This window comes from Miniopterus natalensis, chromosome 10 (assembly GCF_054644295.1).
Source record: "Miniopterus natalensis isolate mMinNat1 chromosome 10, mMinNat1.hap1, whole genome shotgun sequence".
Classification (NCBI taxonomy): Eukaryota; Metazoa; Chordata; class Mammalia; order Chiroptera; family Miniopteridae; genus Miniopterus; species Miniopterus natalensis.
The window spans coordinates 75,561,278-75,587,764 of NC_142090.1; the positions used below are offsets into that span (position 1 = coordinate 75,561,278).

The following is a 26,487-nucleotide window of genomic DNA, read 5'->3' on the forward strand; positions in this document are numbered from 1 at the left end:
GAAAAATAAAATTCTATATTAGTAATAACTTCAGATTTACTTACTAAATTGACTTCACCTTATTTAAACACCACCAGGCAGTCATGAACTATGTCACCAGACCCAATTGTGTCTGGTCTGACTTACATCCTGAATGGCAATTAAAGGACATTAAAAATACCCTGGGATTACTCAGGCAGGACCCCTGCCTTACCCCTGCACTTTCCAACATAAGCATGTGAAGAGAACACAGTGTCCCTCCACCACAGGACAGAGCCTGGCAAGAGCAACCCTGGTAATGGTTACTTGACTGGAAATTGCAATGCAATTAAAATCTCGCCTGCAAATTTGGAGATGAGGGAATCTGCAAACTGTAAGGAAGTAAATTCTTAGAAATAAACTAGGTTGCTGTTAGCAATAAGACGACGACTAACAATAAATGACAGCAATAATACAAAACCTAAATGAAGTGATTGCCTGGCCTTCTCTAACCCAGTCTCCTATTTTCTTAGTAGACAAATGATTCAAGCTGCCTCAACCATGTTATCTTGGGCAGTGAGTCAGCAGTCTTCCCTAAATGTGTTAAGAACCCATTAACACGTTATATAGGGACTCTTGTCCATGACTCTGTTGTAAGGGAGTCTTAGGCATGCCAAAGAATGTAAAAGAGGTTTTTATGGGCACCTCTTCTCTGGGACTGATTTCAAAGAAATCTTTGTAATTTATTTACCAAACATTTCTGAACTACTTGTGCAAACTGGAGAAAATCTCAGGCAAAAGGTATCCTCCAGAGACCAAAAGGATACCTAATGGATACAGGGCAGTAAGTCCAGCATGCCTCTTTTTATTGCACCCTGCTTTATTGTGCTCCACAAATATTGTGGTTTTTTTTTAACAAATTGAAGGCAAGACCCTCCACCAGCAAAAAGATAATGACTCGCTTTATGGTGGTGGTCTGGGGCCGAGCCTGTAATATCTCCACGGTATGCCTGTGAAATTATGGATAAATGTAAATGGCTAATATATTTAACTCATTTCTGTTATGTCAGTATTGATGAGTCTTATGTCATTTTTAAGGAAATGGATTTGCCCATCAAACAAAGATAAAGAAAATTTTAATCATTTCAGTTACTAAAGCCTTATTTATTTTTTAATTACAGTTTACATTCCATATTATTTTGTATTAGTTTCACATATACAGCATAGTGGTTAGACAATCACATACCTTATAAAGTGTTCTCCCCAGTATTTCCAGTACCCACCTGGCACCACACATAATTACTACAATATTACTGACTATATCCCCTCTGCTGTACTTTACATCCCCGTGACGATCTTGTAACTACCGATCTGTGCTTCTCAATCCCTTCACCTCTTTCACGCAGTCCCTGGCCCTCTGGAACCATCAGTCTCTTCTCTGTCTCTATAAGTCTGTTTCTGTTTTGTTTGTTTGTTTGTTTATATTATTCTTCACATACTAAAGAAATCTTATGATATTTGTCTTTCACTAAAGCTTTAAATACCACCAGGTTAGACCAACGAGAGGCTTATTTTATTTAGATTAATTCAAGTTTCTCATACAAAAATCAATGCCACAAAGTAATTTCAAATTTTATAACAACAGAAGTTGATAACTTAAAAAGAACTAAAAAATCATCACAGTAGTAAAACTCTTTAAAGGAAAGAAACCATGAAAATGAATTATATTAATCATGTTAGATCAACTTACTTCAAAACATTAAAAAAATGAAATCGGACTGAGGAAGGACTAGAGTGTATGAGTAAACAGCATGCACAGTGCTACTTTGTAACCAAGCAGCTTGTGGGAGCATCAAAGACCTATTGTGACAGCCCTTCCCCCTCCACACATTATAAACCACAGCACATTCGGTTATGAAATTTGCTAAAAGAATTTGCTTTTGGACAGAAATAGCAATGTTTCAGCCCAAAGCCAAGTAAAAGTGCCAAGTTATAAACCTCTCTAAGAAACTGTTTTAATGGAAATGCCAACAGACCCTTAACTATAATGGTGTTAGGTGCCAAAATATAAATAATTTTTGTTTTTGTGGTCCCTTTACCATAAATTAGATACAGATCTAGTGGAAAAACAGTAGGTATCCGTTTGGTGAGCAGTAAAGGCCAGGACTGCACACTTGATTTTAAAAACAACAATGGGAGTCTATGTGCGGCTCTCACTGAAGAATTTAGCAAGCAAGTCTAGCGCTCTAGGAGAAACTCCTTCCTAGGCTTTGTGCATACTACTCCCCATTGTAAGAACACCTCAATCAAATCACTAAACTGCAACCCTGCCAAGCAGAGTATAAAATCTGGTTTCCTGGTAGGGAACTGTTACACAAACACATACACACCAGCTCAATTATTTAATTTTGACACCAAACCCGCGCTGGAGCGCTCCAGCTCGGCAGATCAATAAGGCTGCTGCACAGACAGCCTTGGGCCAACTGCAAGTGCCACTTCACAGTCACCTCAACTCAAGGTCTCTGCAAATCTACGATGTATCAGGCAATCAGTGAGTTTATTCTCCAATTATTCAAGCACAGTTAAGTGCTGTAATTATGCTCTGAGAGCAGACGGAACAGTATGGTCATTAGTCACAAACAATAGTTTTTAATTTGCTTTATGTCTAGCATTCATTACACAAGAGAGCTGATCAAATTCAAACTAGCTCTGTGGTAACGGGCCCATATTTAAAAAACACCACTGCATGTATACAAAACGGTACAACTCAACAACACTTGACATGAGAGAATGGTTAAAGGATGTAATTTACACAAGACAGAACTAAATTAGGACATCACACTTATGAGCCCAGTGTCATGGGATTGCTTACAAAAATCCCAGGCAGCTTTACTTTAAAAACCGCAAACTGTTCAACAAAGGCATGATTTTAAACACATGAGGGGTCAATTTATAGGTGATTCAATTTAACAAACTCTGCTATGCCCTGGTGATACGGAGATGAATGTTTCACAAACATACTACCTGTTCCATGTCTCAGAGCCCTGACAGAGTAGCTCCTTCCTTCCCCTGGCCCTGTGCATTCGCATCTCTGCTTAAATGTTGCTTCCCAACTCTATGTAGAAAAAGCGTCTCCCCTTAATTTCTGTCTCCTTAACGGTTTACTCTGCCTTTTTTGCCTTCATAGCACTTATCTCTGAAATTATTTTTGTTTATTTGTTTATTCTATTTCTACTAAATCATAAGTGCCACGAGGTAAGACTTGGAATATCCTTAAAGCCGCAAGTCCAGTGCCTAGAACATATGTAGCACATACCAAGTACTCAATAAATGTTCACTGCATAAACTGAAGAATGAAACATGCCTCTTGCAAGCAAGGCACTGTCAAGCAAAACAGAGATAAGAGTGTATAATCAGAAAACAGTAAATAGTCTTGTAAGAACTGTATAAATACAATCACTCTAAGTACAAGACATATCAGGAAAGAAAAAGTGAAAACCTTCATTTTTAGAGTTCCTTTATCTCTCTAAAAATTTCAGGCTCTCCCTAATATCCAAGTGAACCAAATGTGATAAGAGAATTATATGAATTAATCAACTGCCGTTCTTTCTTGCCTAAAGAATATTTACTAAAGGACTGTCAAATCTAACTCCAAATTCCATTGGCTCCCCGCAAATATCTATCACCTATGAGATTTCTAGTTGACCTTTACCATAGACTTTTGAATTCAGAACTAAAAATCCTTCTATTGCCCTGGACTCAGCTGTGTAAATCAAATCTGGTGTTACTCCCTTCCTTTAAATATCCATAAAGGCGAATATAAGCTAAAAGTCAAAATAAGTCTTAATAGCCACCCCAGGTAGGACAAAGACAGTGTTTCTCTATGCTGCCTAGCATGCTGCTGTGACCACAGTTAATGAAGCATCATTCCCTTTTGGTTGTTAAGTATTGGGAATACCGCCAAACTGCATTATTTTGCACTCTGTAAATATTCTCAAATCATTTTATTAGTATATTTTCCTAAATTCTAAACTTCTAATGTAAGGACTTCCTCTTTAAGTTGTTCTGAATATTTATTTATTCTACTTCTTTAATCCCAACCTCACCACTTTGATCACAATCACACTTCCCAATAGCATCTAATAATAAAATATAACATTTTAAACACAGTAAATACTACCTGACTGATGAAAGAATGGAGAGGCAGTTACTTAGTTTAACTTGAGAGAGAAGTCAATAATCTGAAGATAACCTGGAGAACAGCTTGGAAAGGAGAAATAACTTCAGGAAGGCTTAAAATATTTAACATTAACCTTGAATTTAAAAAATAGAAGAGTCTTGCCTGGCCAGGCATGGCTCAGCATTTGAGCATCGACCTAGGATCCAGAAGATCGTGGTTTGATTCCCGGTCACGGCACATGCCCGGGTTGCGGGCTAGATCCCCAGTTGGGGGCGTGCAGGAAGCAGCCGATCAATGACTCTCATCGATTGTTTCTATCTCTCTCTCTCCCTCTCCCTTCCCCTCTCTGAAATCAATAAAGATATATTTAAAAAAAATAGAAGAGTCTTGATCCAATCAACCATACTTTATTAAATGCCCACTGGAAAATACACACTGGAGGTAGAAGTGAACAAAACATGCTCTCTACCCTCTTCGGAGTCTAGTGGAAGAAACAGGCATAACCCAGTACCCTTGCAAAGGCACAGATACCACACTAAGGGAGCACAGAAGGACATGGAAAATAGCCTCGTTCTTGCTATATAAAACAGTCCTTTCATCCACCTGCTTTCAGATATAATCCTGTTCAACTCCAAGTCCTCAAACCTCAGAACAGATCCTGACCCAGTGAAAAGCACACATGTTAGAGACATGTCCAAATATCACTTTACTTTCTCTTTTCCAACAGGTTTATCTGGTTAACCAGCCAGCTGGACAAAAAACAAAACAAAACACCTCTGGTTCTATCCCAACCCATCAGTAGAACAAAAGACTCCTGACAGCCAGTTAATAAACACTCCAGGATGGGGCTAACACAACAGGACCGATCTGATCTATCCAGGGTTCTGCAGGTTCTAACTTGACAGCTTCTAAACCATTTCTTCTCAAGTGACTCTGGGGAAGAAATGTTTACCCTCTTCCATGTTAGAAGCCAACCTCTGAGGGTTGGAAAAGAAGGCAACTGCTACACACACACACACACCCCCCATGGGTTTCACTCCATGGCAGTGCCTGTCAGCTAGCAAGACAGAAGACTGAGAACCAACCTGGGGAAGATAAAATTGTAGAAATCAGGTCAACAATAGGCAACTACTGTGAAAAAGAGAGAAGGCAACCACAGAATGGGACTGAAGGGATAGTCTGGCAAAGGTGGGAAAACCTTCTGTTGAGCTGGGAAAGCGGGATTCTACTTCTAGATCTGCTATCAAGCTGGAGAGCCCTGGGCAAGTGACTTAATTTCTTTGGACCTCAATTTGTCATCTACAAAATAACAGAGTCAAGTTAAATTATTGCCAAAGTCCCTTCTAATAATAAAACCCAATTCTAAGAGCACAAGAAACACTTAAAAGCTAAACATACTATTTAACCCCAACCATCCATGAGAATACCAAAATGACATTTACTAAATTTTTGCCATCTACCAAGATTTAGTAAGATCAGGAAAAGTATCTCACGTCAGTTCACCAGGGTATCTCCTTAGGTAACACATAAACATTCTCCTTTGTAATCAGAAATATAGAGACATAAGTCAGGTGCCTGTTTATAGCAGACATACCTGTTTTCTGAACTAGCTTAATAATAAAATATTTGAGCAACTTAGCTTTGGCATTAAAGTCAGCCTTTACGCTAAGTGTGTTACAATAACTCTCCTTCCAAAGGGGTTTATAACACTTAAACTAAATAAGTACAGGTAGCACACTAATTGATACAATAAGTAACAAAACTTCGGCATAATCACGGGAATATCAACCACATTGGCTCCATCAGTTATCTACTGCTACCTAACACTTGCCCCAAAACTTAGTGGCTTTATTTGTTCACAATTCTGTGGGTGAGCAATCTGGACTATCACAGCTGGGCAGTTCACTGCTGGTCAGGCCCGAGGTCACTAAGTAGGCGCAGTCATCTGGGAACTTGACTCAGGCTGGGTGGTCAAGATGGCCTCACTCACGTGCTTGGTGGTCAGCCTTGTCTCCAGCAGGCTGGCCCAGGCTTCTCTAGCAGCAGTGGAGGAGTTCCCAGCATCAAGAGAGGGCGAGACTCCATGTACAAAGTGCTTCTGAAGTCTATCCCTGTGTAAAATTTGCTAACATACCACTGGCCAAAGTGAGTCAGATGGCTAAGCCCATGAGGGGTAGAGAGAAAGGGATAATATGGGGGAACATCTTAAGGTTTTATTCAAATTACCTGAAACATTCCGTGTTTCAAGGTTGATGAGTATGGAACTTCTATGAAATTGCGGGCCTATCATGGGTATCTACGCCATGCTTTTACCCAGGTCCCCCTTCCTTAATTTTATTTAGTTAAAATGTAATGACTTTTCAAATCAGCCTATTTAACTTACAGAAAATGTCCTCTATTTTATTTTAACTGAGAAAGTGGAGCCATTTACAAGCTACCAAATTAAAAATATAAAAATAACTATGAGAAGATAAGTAGAAGCTTCTGTTACAAATTACATAATGACCATGTGTCAAACAATAAATTATCACAAACCATCTCTACACAAAACTTTCAATCTATAAAATGGTTCAGCTTCAAGTATATGCACTATTATAAACTAGCATTTTTTGCACCTTAAAACTACAAACTAGGGTTTAAGAATAGCTTAATAGGAACAAAAGAGTAATTTCAAAGTTTTATCACATAGAAGATTCTATTTTAAAAGTTAAAATAACATTTAAAAATCAAATTGGTACTATTCATTATAAAATGATAATTTTAGGCTATACTCTCAAAGCAAAAAAAGATCAACAGCAAGATCAATTTTCAAATTCAATTACAGAACCAAAGAAGAACTGTTCAGTTTAGCAACACCATGTTTAAAGTTGGTTATTAGTATTTTGTGATCAAAGTGCCTACATCACTATTAACCAATGTCGCTCCAATAAATTTAATTTAAAAATTTAATTAAAAATAAAAATTAAGAAAATAAAAATCATACAATAAAAAAAAAAGTGCCTATGTCACATTGTAAATCTTTACACCTAAATCTCACTTAACCAAATCCATATAGTAATCAAAGGGGCTAACAATTATTTATACCTCCACCTATATTTACAAGAAAGACACCTTTCTTTACGAGACCATTAGGTTCTTTATGAAAAAACAGAAACTGATTTAAATTATTTTGTTATTTCTTAATTCCAAAGCCTACAATCAAGTTTAATATAATTGGAATACAAATGCTATTCCACTGTCTACTGCTATACCATTATAATTACATATGTGTGTATATACATGTGTGTCTGTCTGTATGTATACATATGATATTTAATTATAAAATAATTTTGGAAAATTTTGAAATTATGGAAAATCATAATACCCACAATCCTGCCGTTCCAAAATACCCAGATAGTCACTATTAATATTTGATATAATAATCAGCTTTGAGAATTTTATTAGTGGGTCTCCTTGTTCTGATTGAGATATGATTTTTAAATAAGTTAATGTGATGAAATACATTTATAGATTTTCTAATATTAAGCCATCTGTGCGTATACCAGATAAACCAAACTTGGTTGTAGAGGTTGATCTCCCTTATGCATGGTTAAATTCAGTTTCCTGGTATACTTTTTAAAGTTTTTACTTCTATATTCATGACCGATATAGACCTATCATTTTTCTCTCATAATGTTTCCGTCTGGTTTAAGTATCAGAGTTGTACAGGTCTTGCAGAATTAGTTGGAAAGCATATGCTCTTTTTCTAGTGTCTGAAAAAATTTGTATAAAACTGAGATGATCTGCTCCTTGAAATTTTGGTAACATTCATCTATAAAATCATCTGGGCCTAATGTTTTCCATATGAGATTATGTCTTCCTTTTATTCTTTTTCTTCAACTTCTTTAAGAGTTATACGATTATTCAAGCTAATTATTTCTTAAATCCATTCCGAAAAGTTAAATTTTCCAGGAACTGATCTATCCCTACCGCAGCAATTTGGACCAAAAATTTATAACTTTTCAAAGTTGTGATATCCTTTTATCTGAATTTAGAGTAAGCAATGTATTTTGAGAGCACTAAATAACACAAGTCATTTTGTTTTGTTTTTATTTTTAATGAGGGAATTGAGAATCCCTGTAATAGGTCTAAAAATAACTGGATATATCTTGGGCACCACAAAACCTTAATCACTACTTCTTTAAAATTTATTTATTTTTAAATATATCTTTTTATTGATTTCAGAGAGATGAAGGGAGAGGGGGAAAGAGAGATAGAAACATTAACGATGAGAGAGAGTCATTGATCAGCTGCCTCCTGCACGCCCTCAACTGGGGATCGAGCCCACAACCTGGGCATGTGCCCTGACTGGGAATCGAACCGCAATCTCCTGGATCCTAGCTCAATGCTCAACCACTGAGCCCTGCCCTGCTGGGCTTTAATTTATTTTTTATTGTTGACAGTATTACAGATGTCCTCCATCCCCTCTTTGGCCCCCTCCACCCAGCTTAATTGCTACTTCTGACAAGTAAAAATAGGTGTGCATGTATTTTAATACCACTTACCGCCAGAAACAGGGGCATCCATGAAAACTGCTCCCATTTTCTCAACTTCTTTGGCCAATTCTTTTGAAACCGAAGGATCAATAGTACTGGAATCTATTAATAGTGAGCCTTTCTTCACTTTTCTAAGTAAACAAATACAAAGATAGTTTTTTTAAAAACTATACTTTAAAAAATATAGTTTGCAATGCTGAATACACACTTCATGCAACTACCTACAGAATCAGAATCTGCTAAAAAGCTGCCAGATATCAAGGTCATCTTTGGCTTAGTATTAAAAGAATTATCAAAAGTCGTTCAAAATCTCAAATTAATTTTCAGATCAATTATAGCTCCAAGTAAACCTAAACTCTTTCAAACAAACCAAAATAGTCTAATAAACTATATGGTATAAATTCTGGTTTTAGATTAAATACACATTAACCATAATAATATAGGTAAGCTAAGATTTAAGCAATTTAAAATATCTATTAACTTTGAAAGAGGTATTTGGTAGGATTTAAATTTTTGTTTTTAAAGTAGCTGGGTCTCTTTTAAAAGTAACTGATTTGTCTTCAAACAGCCATATTGCAATTTTCACATATCCATGTTATTTCCCTAGGTAGAATAAATGTAAGCAATTTGAAATTTAGCCTTTTGCTTCAGGATGGTATATTCTTTAATAACTGTAACTTTTTAAAGACAAAATAAAATACCTAACAGGCAGAAAGGGAAATATAGGAATGAACCTGGAAAACTCACAGAGTCTTTTTGTTCTTTATGGTAAATTTACGTACATACTTTAGTAAAAGGGGGAAGCAGCCTTTTCATGTATCATATTTTACACCAGTATTTAAATGGCATTCTTATAGTAAAACATTTTTGTTTGTACTGTAAGTGAAGACTATATACCTAGATACTTCCCTTATAATCTATAATATAACTGGCTAGGAAACTCTGACCTAAATTATAATTTATTTAAAGGCCTACGGTTAACCTTTTATTCAAACTTCCTAAAGTTCTTGCTACAGACAAACTAACCCAGAAGACATTTAATCAGAATTATGCCTGGAAAATTAGAATTGAATAAATATAAATATTGAAGGGATAAATAATCATTTCTAAATACTAAAGAATAGAAAAGAAAAGCCTTCCTATAGGGAAAAACACAAAAAATGCTTATAACAATTTTAGACGTATGAATTGATCTGGTCCAAATGCAGTAATTGTGTATACTCCACAGGAAAATAAAACAGTATACTCTAATACAGATCACCTCAATATGTAGAGTTTCATTTATGCAACATAAAAAATAAGAATTAATTTTACCAGTCATCTGTGATATTGATATTTTTTAAGATCTTAAATCGTTAAGAAGTGGGAAATCATCTCAAAAATGACACATGCTCTGCATATGGAGAAATGATCCAGACCCAGAAGAAAATGAAGAACTACCCATGAGAAGCAAATTATAGTTCAATGTGAAGCCAAACTCTTTCAAAGCACTCCCTAGATAAGACTGCTCTGGTAGATGGCCACCATATTCCTTAGTAAAGGATATTAATAAATGTAGAATTTGTCCCCACACAAGTTTTTAGTAACTTCTCCCTGAGAGGGAAAGCAGGGCCATAATTGGAACAGACTAGGTAATGAGACAGCAAGGTCGCCTCAGGACCACACACACTGTGGGCCTGAGGGCTCCATCCAAAATGAGTGTCTTTCAACCTCCCCTGAATCTAAACATTTATCTTATCAGTTTTCTGCCTAATATCCAAGTGTTCCAAATGTCTTTTGCTTCCAAGTTTGTTAGTTTTCCAAAGCAATTCAATTCCCAAAAACTTCAAATTTCATATTACAGCTTCATGAAATTAAACCCTTTCTTTTTAGCCCTTCATGGGTCTTCAGGGCCTACCAGTTTGTTCTGCCTCTTGGCTGAAGTTCAACAACAAAACAAGTTAGGAACAGAAATCAGTAAGACCAGCAAACTAAATTGGGAATTCAACCACTGTCCTAATGTAACCACAAGGGTTTGGCAATAGGCAGCAATTAACCAAAAGGTTCTCAGAGCCGGGGAAGCTAGGCACTGGCTAGGAAACTCTGACCTAAGTTATATTTTATTTAAAGAGCAACTGCTAACCTTTAATTCCAACTCCTCAAAGTTCTTACTGCAGATGTACTAACCCAGAGGACATACAATAACTTTTTATTATGTAATAAAATGTTAAATAATGGTGTTCTTTCCAATGTTTGGTTTTATTTTTCATAGAAACCTTTTCCTGAATTTCTATAAACCATATTATGCTTGTAACATTTGTGCAGTTTAACATGCAAGTTTTAAAAGTCTCTTAAACATGTTACCAATGAAAGCATAAGTTTAATGCAAGAGTTAAAGGAAAGAAATAGAAAAAAGAAAAAAAAAGTATTCCCAAAAGTCACATACTTGACTTCAGTGAAAAAACAAACCCTTTACAACGAGAGAGAAACCACACCATTCACTTTTAAGAAATAAGAAAACAGTATGGAAAGTTTTAACAAACATAACTGTAATTTCTTAATAGTTCCAACAAATGTGAAATTCATGAACTATCATAATGAGAAAATATCCCCAGTTGAGAAATACATACTTTAGAATTCCATTTGCTCCAGAATAAGCTTCTATTGCATTCATACTGGTGGGCAACATGGTAATAATTCTGTCAGCTTTTTCAGCTACATCTGCTGGGGAAGACACAACCTTTAAAAAAAATTTAAAAGGCACATATAAATTAAAATGTAAGCAGTTTCTAGAGCACACATAGGATCTACTTTTTACGCATGCCGATAACAGTGACCATGACTAAAACTCATCCTTGTTTCCAAATGACAAAAAAAAAAGCTTACTGCCTAAAATAGAGTCCTTTCCTTACACACATACAGATGCAGTTTGTATGGAATCAAATCTACTGTTTATTTTAAAAAGTGTGAAGTGAGTTGAGGGGAAAGGGCAAAACCCAACAGTCCTGGGAACAGACACACTTCTCATGGATTCCTCCAACTTGGATTCTCAAGCAGCATACTTTTTGGTAGATGCTTTGACTAAGAAAAACATTCTAGTACAACAGGGGCTGGTAACCAAACTACAGGATTCACCAGTGATTTCCATGGGCAGCAAAATCTCCTAGTAAAAGGATCAAGGCCCGATCCTCCAGAATCTATTTTCAGAAGAAAATTCAGCCTGTTTCAGAAAAGAAAAGGTCAGGACAGGGACTTGAGCACTTCCTGCGCTGACTATGAGGACCACCATGAAGGCTGAGAGCGCAAGCTATCAGGACTCACGGGCTCCTGTGGAAACTATACACACGAGAGAGGCCTACAAACAGGCATCAAGGCATGCTCTCATTCCAGCCCTCATTTCTGCTTCCATGATGACCGTGAACATGCTGGGAAGTTGCTCTATGCGTCCTGTGTGCCTGCGTGGGTGTACACACCCTCACACACATCTGCCAACCCTGTGCTCTCTCTTATGTACATTTTGATTCCCCTGCCCAGCCACCCAGCAACCAAAGGAGTCAGAAGAGCCCAGCAGCTCACTCCTTGACTCAAACTCTCTTTTAACAGAAAGAATCCATCACCCCAACTGTCACAAAAGCTCCTGTGAAGCCGTATCTCTCTTTAGAAAAAGACAGAAGATTATCAGGAGAATAAATGAAGATTTCTCCTTAGAATGACTGACATATGTATTAGAAATTGACAGATTTCTACTAGAAAATATGAAGTAACATGTAAGCATCTTAGGAACAGAAAAGCCTCTGCTTTTCACGTGGTGAAAATATACGGAACATTTTCTTGTCTTTGATGCACAGCTGATGAAAGCGAATGGGAAGCCAACACAGTGTGTACCCAAAATATTATGAGCTAGAAGTAACTACAATTCAATTTTCCATAACAGATTATCACCTTCTAAATCAAGTTCTAGATAAATGAGGTTTTAACATAAGTTTCTTAAGTGATACTTTAAAATTTCACACTCAAGTATTCCAGCACTTTGTGTATTAACACTAAATAATAACATTGAACATCTCAGACCCTAAAACAATGAAAACAAAATATATTCTGTTTCATTGTTTCATTCTAAAGGCAACATAGCATTTTAGAGTCTACGATGCAGCATATTCAACTTGTATATTTTAATATGTCATGGTGATTTGCCACAAATAATTCTGAAAAAATTTTTTTACCATCAATTACAAAGAAATAGTTAAGTTGCTCCAGCCAGTGTGGCTCAGTTGGTTGGGCATCCTGTGCACTGAAAGGTTGCCTGTTTATGATTCCCAGTCAGGGAACATGCCCAGGTTGTGGGCTCAATCCCCAGTAGGGGGCGTGCAGAAGGTAGCAGATCAATGTTTCACTCTCACATCAATGTTTTTCTCTCTCTTTCCCTCTCCGTTCCTCTCTCTCTAAAAGTCAATAAAAAAAAATCTTTAAAAAAAAAAACTTAGGCTAAATGCAAACCCTTCCTACACCCAAATAAATACTGAGATTCAAAGAGAGACAACTATTTCCTGGCAAACAGTTCAAGTTTTCTCAAGAAAAACACAACTCAGTAAGATGAATAAGAAAAGGAAAAGTTGTCGGAGTCATAGTTCTCTACTCCTGGACTGTATTGAGAATAAGGGTTACACAGAGAGCCCCATCTGTTCATTCCTACTTAAATGAAGCAATAAACACAATGCAAAACAATGGCATACCTTTTAGGGCCCTTCCTTCTATGGCAAATCTTCCAGGGACTGCAGTAAGCCTTGAGGTCTAAGAGTCAATTTCAGACTTTCTCTTGGGAATTGAGAAAGGCTCTTCCATTGACGGAAATTCAATTCCATCTAGATAACTCCTTGAGAGGTGCCCTCAGGGGCACCAACAATTGGCTCACAGACCTAAGGATACCTCACACCTCCAAGGTTCTCATGCCAATGAACTGGCAGTGCCAATTCATGCAACTGCCAAGTGCATGGGGTGGCCAATCAGCCCCCTGCATCCCTAGCATCTGCTTCTTGGGATGCTTGGGTTGCCAGAGGACCGCTAACCCCTCAATTACACAGGAAAGTAGTGTCAAAGCTCACAGGTCCGGAAAAAACACGCAATGATGGTGATAGCTGGAATGTCACCACTGTACTGGCCACATCGGCGCTATAGCTAATGACTAGATATATTTGGTACATTATAATAAGTTTCTAATTTATACTACAGAAGGCATGTTTATTAGACAGATAGACAGACATGTGTGTCCAGCTATTCACATCATCTTGCCTTCCATGTGATGACTTCAAGAGTCTGAAATAATTGACTGACAAAATTTGGCCACTGCTCAAAACTGGGAGGAAAAAAACAAACCTTGTTGCCCGTCTGACAGTAACCACAAAAGCCTTTAGGAGCCAAACTAATTAGAGTCCCTTCAATTACATTTGCTAATTGAATGGATAAGCAAAGACAGCATGGATCAGTGAAAGGAACACTAATTTGGGAAGCCAGACACCCAGGCTTAGTTACAGCTCAACCACTAAAGTTACATGTGATTTTGTGCAAATCACTTAACCTCTCTGGCCTCGGTTTCTGAATCTACAAAAGAAGAAGAGTGATTTGGGTGATCTTTAAGGGTTTCTATCTCCAAAGTAGAAAGGATACATAGGCAAAGAGACTTTTCATATTTAGAAACTTTAAGTTCTAGGAAGGTACAGCCTCTGTAAAAAAAGAGGGGGGGCTGACGGGATAGGAAGCATCTGCAATGACTCAGAACAAACGTATAGCACTAGCAGGACTCTGCTGCACTGCCGCATCTGTGGACAGTCGCTGAGCTGGCGGACCTGGGCCGTGGCTATGCTCTGATTGGCATGGCCATCCCAGAACAATCTCCGGCTCATTCCAACGGCCTCATTTGTATGCTGTTATGAATTAGGAAGCCTCTACTTTTCCACTATCTCAATTCTGACTACAGGAGATTTGTTCCCTTGTGTATCATGATATCTACAGTCTTTCCAAGTTTTTGTAGCCAATGTCTCTGGATTTAGATTCATCTACATGCTAGTACACATCACTGGCAGGTGTGCAGTACAGGGTAGAAGACTAGATAAACTAAAGACAAAACCTGCTTTGCGGGGTGAAGGGAAGAAGGAAGAATGGGGATATCAGGCCCTGGGTTAATCGGAAGGATTACCTTTATGCATATCCACTGGAGGGAAACAACTGTTAACTAGTTGCTTTATGTAAAGAGAAAAATCTCGCTCTCTCTTCTAGACAAAACAGTCACATGAGTCAAGCTCAGCACTACTTCCAAGTAAGTGGGTAAGAGAAACTGGCAAAGAAATGATGAACACGACGACCTTGGTTAAACTTGGCACTTGGTGTTTTTTAATCTTTCCAAGTAGAAAAGCATGCTGTTAGTTCAAAATCACACTATGCTTAAAACAGTGACAAAAACGGTTTGTGCCTACATCTTGAAACATTTGGTCAACAGTGATGGAGCCCACTCAGCAAGACGCTTTTAAAGTTCTCATTTAACAAGACCTGAGTGGATGCCAGATTAGATCCTAGGAGAATTACTTAACCAGACATGTTCAGCCTTACAATCCACGAACAATAGGATGCTTTCCAAGTTCTTAAAGAGAAAACAAAAGAGAATCCAATTAAGCCTAGTTCAACCAGAAAACTCAACAGAAGTGGTGCAAGACTTTTGGCATACATCAGTGGCATCTCCAAGGAAATTCCTAGACAATGAAAATAAAAATGAAGCACAAGTCACGTGCCCCTGATGCTAACACTTATAAAGTGAAATCTGTATCTCCTGCAAAATCAAAGTGACCCAGAAGGGATGGTGCAGAATATATTCCTAAGCAGGGATACTGTCAAATCACTCTCTCCTAGTTTGGTTTTAATTTTTATCATCATTCTTTCATTTTAAAATTTGTCTACAGTTTTCTTCCAAAGCCCTCTGACTCAAAGGCTCAGCCAAGACAGTGGTATGTTTCTCTGTGTGGTGCTGGGGAGTGAAGATTTGGGAGAAATGTGTTACAGACACAGCAATATTCGTAACAGTAGTAATATCCCACACTTCCTATGTGCCAGGTTCTCTAGGACTAGGAGGAAGGTACTATTACTATCCCCATTTTAGACAATGAGAAAATTTAAGCAGAGAAGAAGTTAAAAAATTTGTCTGAAGTCACACAGCCAGCACATAGAAAGCTGAGATGTGAATCCAGACAGTCTGGTCCCACAGCTTATGTTTTTAAACCACTACATTCACAATTTATTGATTCATGATTTCTAATATACAAAGGCCTAGTAACATTGTCATGGGTTATATTTTCAGAAAAGATGCTGAAAGTTGAAATGATGCATTGTACATTAAACCTGAGTTCCCAACAGAAATAAGGGTATAATAAAGGGATTCTGAAAGACAAATACACACAATTTCTATGGAAATGACCACAAATAACATTTAATCAATTATAAGTGCCCTAACAGAATAGGCTGACATTTAAAGGCATAAACAAGCTGGTTAAACAGTGATGTAAAACATATTTAACATGTCAAAGGTTTGATTCCCTTCAGAACCCATGGAGTATTTTCACCATGAGGTAGAGGTTGGAAAAACCCTGGTTGGAACATTCCAAGGTATTTCTTCAACTGGATCGGCAGGTGCCCATCTTGCCCCTTGAGGGGAGGGAGGATCCTGCCCACAGAAAGCAGAGCCAAGAGGCAGACAGAAAGGTCCCTGACTACAGCTGTGCCCAAAATTCGGCTGTGTCTGGGGCGAGACCACTCCCCAACTCTTAGTGAGATGACACAATAAATCCCCAGTTTTTGCTTTAAAAAAAAAAAGAAAAAAGAAATAGCACTTCTTCAAGGAGACGTCCAAAGATCTTTAGAACCAGTCGACTGCTTCTGACCCAGATATGTCTATTTTGGTACTTTTCTTCCCTGCAAATTTCCCACTAAAAACACAGTAGAGTCCAGCCGTAGTGGCTCAGCGGTTGAGCATCAACCTACAATCCAGGCAATCTCCGTTCAATTCCTTGGTCAGGGCATATGTCTGGGTTGGGGGCTCGATCCCCAGTAGGGGGCGTGCAGGAGGCAGCAGATCAATGATTATCTCATCATTGATGTTTCTCTCTCTCCCTCTCCCTTTCTCTCTGAAATCAACAGACATATTTTATTGAAAAACAACAACAACAAAAACCCACCACAGTAGACATCAGAAATCAACTAGCCAGCAATTCTGCAATCTTTGGTGGGGAAAAACCCTCTTTTCTTGGGGTGCTGTTTTGTCAGCTTCACTTGACATAGTAACATTGTGGGAAGAAGGGGATACTTGTCCTTAAAATGTTAGAGTCAACTCAGATGTGTTCTGATTTCTAAACCGTAATCCCCTCATTGCACCACTGTGCACAATGACAAGAAGTTTCAAGGTTTTCACCTACAGTTTTCTCACATCCTTAGTCTTGTCTTTGCCTTGTAGTAGAATGAAACTCATATTTTCTTTTACCCAAAAAATTTTAAAACAAAATATAACTATGAAATAACAGTGACATTTTACTATATCAGAATGTATTCATCCAAATTAATGGGACCTTTTGAAGTAGTGCTCTTAGGAGAGCACACGTGTTCAAATGACACTGTCACTGTTCAGAACGTTTTGCAAGCTGCTAGCATAAATCATTTGTCAACAAATGTTTTCATTTTATTAAGACACGATACTTCCCCTCAGGCCCAAAGCTTTTTTACCCTTTATCTCTCTCCCTTCATTCATCTATGTTTCACATTCTCCTACCCTCCATTGCTGTTATAATCAATACTCAGAGGACCTCTTAGAGTCCAGACTCTTGGGCAACCAGAGATGACAGGGAGATGGGATGTGGGAAAAGATTCCGTCTTCCAGGCTGGCTGCTTCAGTGTGAACCACACACAGAATTTTTCCCACCGTGCTTGGGGGCAGGGCTGAGAACTGCAGAAAAGCAGCCAAAACAAGTCTTCACGCTTCACTACTCTCGAGGGGCAGCTACCCAGAACCCAACTTCTTTCCTTCCTCACACCCACTTACATATCTCAAGGAAAATGGAAAAAAGGAAAGTCTAATAGTTCAGTCTGTGTCCCGGAACTTTCTCATTTACTTTCAGGAATCTGAGACACCTTGTCTCCATAACTTTCATTTCATTTCATTTCTGTTTGAAGGTGACTAAAGATTATACACAATATCGGTGTAGTTTCCTACCAGAAATGAAGTTACTCTTAACAGTTATTTATTTTTTCCTCCTCAAAAAAATGTTTCAGCACTTTATTAGAGTCAAAATACAATTTTAGAAGCAACTTCCTTGTAATGCTATTTATCTTGCAACCTGAGACGCATCTGATGCCTTGCGGTATCCAACTCATACCTTTCCATTCTCCGCAGCACAGGGGGGACTGCTAGGCATGTGGCAGGGACTCTAGCTGACATGCTAAGCTAAAAGAGAAATCTCCAGAAACCTGGAAACTGAGGCTTCCACTAGGAAAGAAAACTACTTGTTCATCCTTTCTTCATCTAGAGAAATCCTATTCTGCTATCCGGTGAAATGTCTAGTTTTCAGAGAACTTCCCTAACTGCCTTTGCACCCAATGTATTGTACATTTTACTAAAAACCAATGAAACTCTTTTCTTTTTCACTTACCGCAGTCTGTAAGCTTCACTGAACTCATGCTAGTGCCAGTATTCAGGCTGTGGGCATAAGCAGCCACAACCCTACCCTGAAAAGTTCCAAGAGGATCCTCATCTAGCACTGGTGCTGCCCCACATGGCACACAGGCCGTGCAGGGAAGGAGCTGGAGAAAACCGTTCTGCAAATGGCCTCTCTCCCAGTTGCCTGAACCTGCTCTTCACATGGGGCATTGTGTTTCTCAGTATTTATTTCAAGTCTATTATCCAAAAGTTGACTATATTATTTTCTCTCTCACCTTTTTCTATATTTCTCAGAATTCTTTTAATATTCTCCCAGTTCTGGGATTACATTAAGCCCTCAGTTACCACTCTACAACTTGTACAAGAATTTCCTTCGTATCTTAGAAATACAAAACTCTAAATTCAGTTATTAATACACGGTCACCTATATATATATGTTATGGACAGAGAGAAAGAAATAAAATTAGCAATCGGGTTTACACCACCACTGGGTATACTAAGAAGCTGTCACTTGTTATTTTTAAACATCAAAATCTTACGAAAAGACCTTACCTGTTCACCTGCTTCTCGAAACTCTTTGCATGCATCAGGGAACACATCATAAATAACAAGTGGATAGCCATGTTTCATGAGGTTTTTTGCCATTGGATTCCCCATGTTGCCTAGTCCAATGAATCCAACTGGAGTCTTAGAGGCCATTGACCTAGAACACACTGATTTCAATGCATTACTTTCAACAGGAGCAGACATTTTTATCATAAACATACATTCAACATTACTAAGTCAACTGTCATTTTTTCACCCATCTCCCCATCACCCTCCCCTCTGGCAACCATCATCTTGTTCTCTGAACCTATGGATCAGTTCAACTGTTATTTAGATGTTTTCTATTAAAAAAATGTTTAAAGGCTAGTTTTAAACTAATGACCTAATCACATTTAAAGATGCTGACAATGTACACGCAGACTAACTTCCAATTATTTAGTTCTCCAGGAAACAATAAAAAATTTTTAAGCAATCTCTCTTCTTTTTCCTACCTCTAGACCATCCCTTTATCATTTTTAACAATAAACTTTAAAATGCTATCATTTATAAAATACATATTATGTACTTTACCTATTACGTGAAGGATTCCAGATTCCTCATAACTATATTATCTCGTTTAATAATGTGTATAAAAAACTGAAAGTATTCAATAAAACCTACAGCTTGGACAAGGTCCAAGAACGGAAAATTTTTTACCTTCCACCCCCACACTTAGAGAAACCATCCCTTCCAATGGTATTAAAACACTCTGAATACAATGTCATCAAAGGAGAGTGTATTTCAACCCCAAATCACCAGTTTATAAATAGGATTCTAGAGGGAGGGGGACACTGCCAAGGGCTTTAAATGGCAAAAGTAACTGTCTCAGGGTCTCGGGCTAACAACTCCGTGAACTTTCAGAGAGATACTTCCACTTACAAGAAAAAGCCGTTCTTTAAAAAAGCCATATGCTGGTTTTGATTTATCTGATTTTCTTCTTTTTCACAAAAGGCTTTTTGAAATCACACTAGGGCAAGACAGAGCAGAGAGGCTTTGCATTTCCATGAAAATAACATTAGACATTATTTCAGTTTCTAGATTTAGAAGTCCACTCAACAAATATTTACTGCATCACGTTCTATGACAGACCTTGGAGACAGAAATAAGCAAATTATGGGCCTTGCCCTGGAAAAGTTCAGTCCAATGAGAAAAGGGGAGTTTCCTGTAACGCCCCTTGTCTCACCCCCTATCACTTCCCACCTCATGTTCTCTTTTTCCTGCAAGGACTCGTTTTAAAACTGTGTAGTGCACCCACCAACTAACCACAGTCACCCTTTTAAGTTTCAAGTCCTCTCAACTTATGAACCCCTGCTCTTCCTTGAACTTAATCTACATGCAATGAGATTTCCTAAAAGCAAATTATTTGAAGCCCCGATGCTTAAGAATTAGAGGTCTTCTTGGGTTAAAAACATGTCATTCCTTTTAACTCGATGATCATCTCTAACATTTCCATTAAATACGGGTGTCCTTCTTGTGCAACATCACCTTGTCAGTGCTCACTTGAACACACTGGGCATAACAGGAGTCCTGTGTCTGACTTTCTTGTCTACACAAGGTTCAATGATGATGATAAATAGCATATTCATCAGTAGAACAAGAATCAGGGGGATTATATCAACCAGAAGGCTAGTTCAGCTTTTGAAATATTAACAGCAGAGCAATTCCTAGTGATGAGATCTTAGAAGAGGTGAAGTAGAGAGCTGATATTAGTTGAAGTTGAGGTAAAAAACAATGAGGCCCTTACCCTGGTCGGTGTGGCTCAGCTGGTTGGAGCATCCTCCTCTACAGTCACAGGTTCAATTCCTGGTCAGGGGAATACCGAGGTTGCAGGATTCAATGCCTGGTCGGGCATGTACAGGAGGCAACCGATCGATGTTTCTCTCTCTCCCCCCCCTTTCCTCTCTCTCTAAAATCAATAGAAACATGTCCTCAGGTGAGAATAAAAAAACTTGGAGAACCATTAAAGTTAAAAATTAAAATAATAATAACAATAATGAGGCCCAGATTCTGAATGGACCAATATGAAAATCAATGAAGATAAAGTCTTTAATGATGGCTCAGTTCTCTTCATATCATCTTTGCTTATGGCAAAGAAAGAGAAAGGGTTGTATAATCAGGTGACCTGATGTCATAAGAGAAGAGGTTATTTACTGATAGTGATATTTAAGACCTCTCATTTTAGAAGACCATGATTCCTATCCACACAAGGTTAATTCTTAGATGTATGCCCTTGAACTAACAAGCTACTTAACTTCTCTAGACATTTGTGTCAACAAGAGTAACTTGTTCAGAAGGTTAATGTAAGACTACTTGAGATAATACATGTAAAGCATTAAACAGTTCCTGGCACGTAACAGTCAATAAGTATTGGCTACTTTTGCTATCAGTGGTCAAGAAGCAGCACTAGAGTACAAGTCCTATGCCAAATGTCCTTTTTCGCCTATCAGGTTAGAAGAGCCAGAGTGTTAGAAGGGATGGAGACTACTTTAGGAGAATGCCCTGTGTCTTTAGGAGAATGCCCTGTGTAGAAGGCGTGCTTGCACAGTATGGAAGAATCTGCTCCTAAAGGAGCAGAAATTCAAAGAAATGTAACAAAATCATTATCCAAAAAACTCTCAGACTTAAATAACAGATCTTCCTTTAAGTAAGTCATACATATTAATGTGAAGAAATAGTATAGTTAGGCCATAGCTAAAATCAAGCTGGCAGAAAATCAGTCAATGCAGTACAAAGGTGAAAATGATGGGTAAAGAAACTAGTTGGAAAATTTGGCAGTTAGTTTCTAAATTTATAGATTTACAGATTATGTCCCCTTTCTCCAATGGGACATGAACAGTTATCCATATCTTGGTAATATTAAGTGCTACAAAAACCCAAGCTTTTCTGTTTCAAAATGCAAAAACTGTAATACGTTAATTCTTTTATATTTCCAAAGATTTTTTCCCCTAATCAAACTAATAATGCATTCCATTGTAGGTAACAGAAAATACAAAAAAGTGTAAAATCACAGGGAAAAAGTTACTCTCACTACACAAAAATAATCACTGTCTTTTGAATGTATGTTTCTATTACATCATGAGATTGTTGTACATTCACTTTGTGTCCTAATTTATTGCATAATATTGTTCTAAGCATTCTATTTGCTTAACATTGATTCACTAAAGTAAGGATGGTGACTCATTCTATAAAAGCCTTCATGGGTTGAGTCAAGTTATTTCATTTTTTTAATTTTAATTTATTGATTTGAGAGAGAGAAAGAAAAAGAGAAAAAGAGAGAGAGAGAAACATCAATTTGTTATTCCACTTATTTATGCATTCATTGGTTGATTCTTGTATGTGCACTGACCGGGGGATCAAACTCGCAACCTTGGTGTATCAGGACAATGCTCTAACCAACTGAGGTACTTGGCCAGGGCTGAGTCAAGTTATTTCAGAAATAAATATTCTCCCTATATAATTTCGCAGGTTTAAGATCAATTTTTGGTCTCAGGGCCATGTGTAACTTTTCAGAGCTTCATGTGCATCCCTACAAGCTAATTTGTAAAAGGGAAAGAAATGCTATTATATATTTACGTTATGTGTTGTTTTAAAAGTATATTTCTTACACACAAAAAGGGCCAATAAAAAAAATTATGCCCATTTCTGTACATGACACTGGTTAATTTTCCCAATCCACCTCTGGTCAGGTGGTCATTTTAAGATGATCTGATATAAATTACCTTTCCATGTACATGCTGATGAGTCACAATGACTATAGAGGGCCTATGTGTATAAAGAAGTCTAAAACTAAATTTAATTACTTTCAGATAAAATACAAAACTTACTTTTATTAAATGGTGCTCTAATAGCAATATATATATAGTTTAATATTGCTCATTTTTCTATTTCTTTTTGATACTTTAAATATTTTAAAATTAAGATGTGCTATAAACTGCCAAATTTAAGGGCTCATTTTTCTAAATAGTAAATACTTATATGGATCTTTATATTACCACCATCCATATGATATAAATATTTTAAATATACCATGGGGATAAATAACCCACAGAATTCAGAACAAAAATGTGTTACTATTTGAACATGGTTCTTTTTTTTAATGTCCCCAGACTCCAAACTTGCATGTAGATTTTTTTTTAAGATTCTGATGTCAAAAAAGTTAACACTTTGGTAGTAAGCTAATATTAACAGAAACACTTAAAACAATTCCAGAGTAAAAACAATTGCTCAAGTGTTTTTAAACAATCATGGCGAAGAGAACTATTTAAAATTTATCATAAATCAATATTCAGAACATCTTTGGGCCAAAGAATCTAAGGAACAAGATCACGCGCTAAAGTTGTCTAACCAGCATTGTGGAACAGCACGCCAGTTTACAGAGACCATTATAGCCTTGAGCCTCAGGCTCTTCTATCATGAACTGTAATAACTTTCATAATCCCAAAAGGTGCATCAAGAGTTCATTAAAATGCCATTTGAACACCTTATAAAACCACTAAACAGCACATATGTCTTCCTTGGCTAATCAAAACCCAAAGAATTGCACATTCATGTGGAAACTAGTGCAACATTTACTACTGTGGAAAAGTGACTAATCGAATTTTTTTAAAGTATTTCTAAAGTGGGGGGCATTTTTTTTGTAGCTCAGAACAGAAGCTCAACTAGCAGTTACACTCCAGTTTGGCAGATTCTGTGAGTTTGTATCTTGTTACTGTGATTCTGTATCAGACATCTGTTCTCTTGCATCACAAGGAGCCTGCCCTTCTCAAGGCAGGGAGGAAATTCACTCTTCTGCTTAGCTTTTACTGAGGGAGGAAAGGGAGCTATTAAGAACTCAACTCCCAGCCTCCTGTTTTTTTAATCAAAGATATATAATAATACCACCAAAGCTTTTTAAAAATCCTGAGTATGAGCTTGCTAAACAGTGCGACTCTCACACTTTTACAGGAAAACAATGGCAGTGTCCCCACAAATCATCCAAGTTTTCAGTTGAAGAGGAATCCTGGTGTGGTAGGAAATCCAGGGACAGGGAAGGAGCCGGGACTAACCCTAGATCCTGCTGAGATCGATGCCCTAATTCACTTGCCCAAGGGACTCAGGTTCTTCACCTGAAAAATGAAAAAGCTTTTTCTCTCTGTTGATCTAAAAAACCTGCCTGATCCTATGTTAATGGTTCGCTTCCATAATTTATAATGTTATGGGGAGCGGGAGGAAGAATAGGTTCAGGCCACAATTTTGGAGACGTTTAAAAGGTTTTGGTTAATAACTGGACAGAAGTGCCATCTTCAGGTAGCACAGTTGCAAAGAAGGGGCGGTGGGAAGCCCGCCTCGGAGGGTCAAGGGTTGAGTCAAAACTTTGCTGGAATGACTTACCACCTGGTTTGCATGGACACCACTTGTGTAAAACCACCTTGTACGATGAAGGTGGTTAAACAAAAATCAGGCCCTGCAGCCCCAGGGGCGCTCACCCTGGATGCACCCCAGGGGAGCGAAAGCCAGCGGGCGCTGCAAGGCCAGGGGTCGCAGGGGTGGGGGCGGGGTCCCCCGCTTGTCCCCTGAGCCCTCACTCACTCCAAAGGAGCACTCCCCGGACGCAAATATTATTCTCTTTACCCCAAGGTCTCCCCACCCCGACCCAAATCTCGAAAAGGCGCTGAACGCCATTCATCTGGATTCGGGGACACGATCCCGGGGAACAGGCAGCCGCCGCAAAAGACGCCAGGCCCTGGGTGCGGCAAGGCAAAATGTGGGGTTTTATGCCCCGACCCAACCGCAGCGCCTCCCGTGAAAAGACCTCTTGGGCCGTCAGGTCACGAGAAGCGGGCGGCCGGAGGAGGGACGGGGGACGGCGGCGCGAGGTCCTTACCCGCTGCAAGGCTGGCCGCTGCCGGCCGCGGCCCGCGGCTCCAGGACCGGAGGCCGGAGGCGGCTCCGCGGAGCCACAGGGAGGCTGCCATGCTGCCCCCGCCCCGCCTCCCCGCAGTGACCTCCGCCGCTCCCGCTCGCCCACTGACTGCGAGGGTGCGCGGCGGGGCGGGCGGGCACGGCGGCGGCGTGGGGCCGCGCGCGCACGCGCTCTGCCGCGCGGGGCGGGCACCCAGCCGCGAGGGGAGGGGCGCAGCGCCGAGAGGCACCGCCCGCCGGGACAGGTGCCGTCAATCCGGGGCGCGAACCAATCAAGATCCGCAGGGCCTCGGCACTTGGCGAACCACCAATAGGAGGCCTTTCGAAGGCCGCTCGTCGGACGCCCCGGCCCCGCCCCCGCTCCAAGCTCCGCCCTCTTTCGCGGCCTGCGGGCGAGTCCGCTTGTTTACGGAGAAGCGGAGGGTGTGGGAGAGGCGGCGGCTGTCACTCAGGCGCCTCCCTCGAGCGCCTGACTCCCCGGACCCGCCTCCTCCCAGGGCGGTGACCGCACGTGTCGCCTTCTCGCAGGCAAGCGCTAAATTGTGACTCGCAGCTGCTGCTGCAATATTTAGGCAAGAGAAGAAATTCTTAAGTTTTCTAAGCATGGAACCTGTTTTTAACTGCAGTGATACATGCTAGCATTTGTGTTCTTGGCGTCTGTTTACTGGGAAACAATCACAGAAATCTGCCATGAATACAACTTTTTAATTCATTTGAGTTTATTTACTCCAACAGTTCCTTTCAGAAATTTGAAAAATAGTAAGAAAACCAGTTGATAACATTGTTCTGTTTGAACGGTGGAATTACTAGGTTACACCCTCTATTCCAATATATATTTCTCTAATGTTTGAAAATTCTGCATCCACTTTGTAAGCAAAACTAAAGGTACGTGAGAGTCCAGAAAGTAGTATATATGGGTGTATGTGTGCCAGAGAGATTTATTCATTCTTCTGTCTGTGCTTGATCTACATATTGATGTACATATTGTAATCTCAACCCTTTGGCGATCATTGCAGGGCTTGCCATTCCTACAAACCCCACCAAAGAGTTGGGAGCCACCAACACGCCAAAGCAAGACTTGCAGCCATTGCAGAAGAGTGGTACAGGAGGAAAGTGAGTGAGGAACCCCAGGGTGCCCACTACACCCCTAAATTCATTTTATTTGTTCATTTGCCTAGGTGGTGCTCACTCAACCTTTTCATCTAGGTAGCAGAATCAACAGATTTGACTTTGACCTTTTGCTCAGTCACTCAGGGACTTGGAAGGGCCTACAGAAAAAGCAAAGAAATTGGATCATTTCCATGCAGGCTCTCTCCTTGTTCTGGGCATGCTAGCAATGTTTCCAGGAACTGGTACAAAGTGCAGGTTCTCATTTGTAACTGGTACAAAAATAGTTTCCTTCTTTGGCTGTCTCTCCACCCCGACCCTCTACTCCACACCAACCAAAAAGAAGGAAGGGAGGAAAAAAGGAAAGAAAAAAAACCATTTCTGCCATTGAGCAGTCTCCTAGCATTTTCTACCTGACCTTCTCTTCTTGGTTTATTTAGGTTTTAGCTGGAATAGACCTCCTGCAACCAATAAATGTAGCTCCCTGGATAGGTTTCTATAATTAACTGCTGAAATGTGCCTGCCTTTCAACTATGTCAAGCTACATAGCA

General features: G+C 39.1%; 1 protein-coding gene across 2 annotated transcripts in view; it reads right to left on the reverse strand.

Moving 5' to 3' along the window:
* Positions 1–24,889, reverse strand: part of HIBADH (3-hydroxyisobutyrate dehydrogenase) — an 83,461-nt gene extending 58,572 nt beyond the window's left edge. Inside the window, exons 1-5 of one of the 2 annotated variants that reach the window (XM_087821230.1) lie at positions 24,792–24,859; positions 20,673–20,731; positions 18,896–19,056; positions 11,283–11,392; positions 8,683–8,804 (exon numbers count right to left, since the gene is read on the reverse strand). In XM_087821230.1, the coding sequence (XP_087677356.1) occupies positions 8,683–8,804; positions 11,283–11,392; positions 18,896–19,042 (379 nt within the window). In that variant the 5' untranslated portion in view covers positions 19,043–19,056; positions 20,673–20,731; positions 24,792–24,859. Of the gene's footprint in view, positions 1–8,682; positions 8,805–11,282; positions 11,393–18,895; positions 19,057–20,672; positions 20,732–24,791 lie in introns of both variants that reach the window. The other variant, XM_016217028.2, reaches the window with a different exon arrangement.
* Between the last annotated feature and the right edge of the window lie 1,598 nt (positions 24,890–26,487).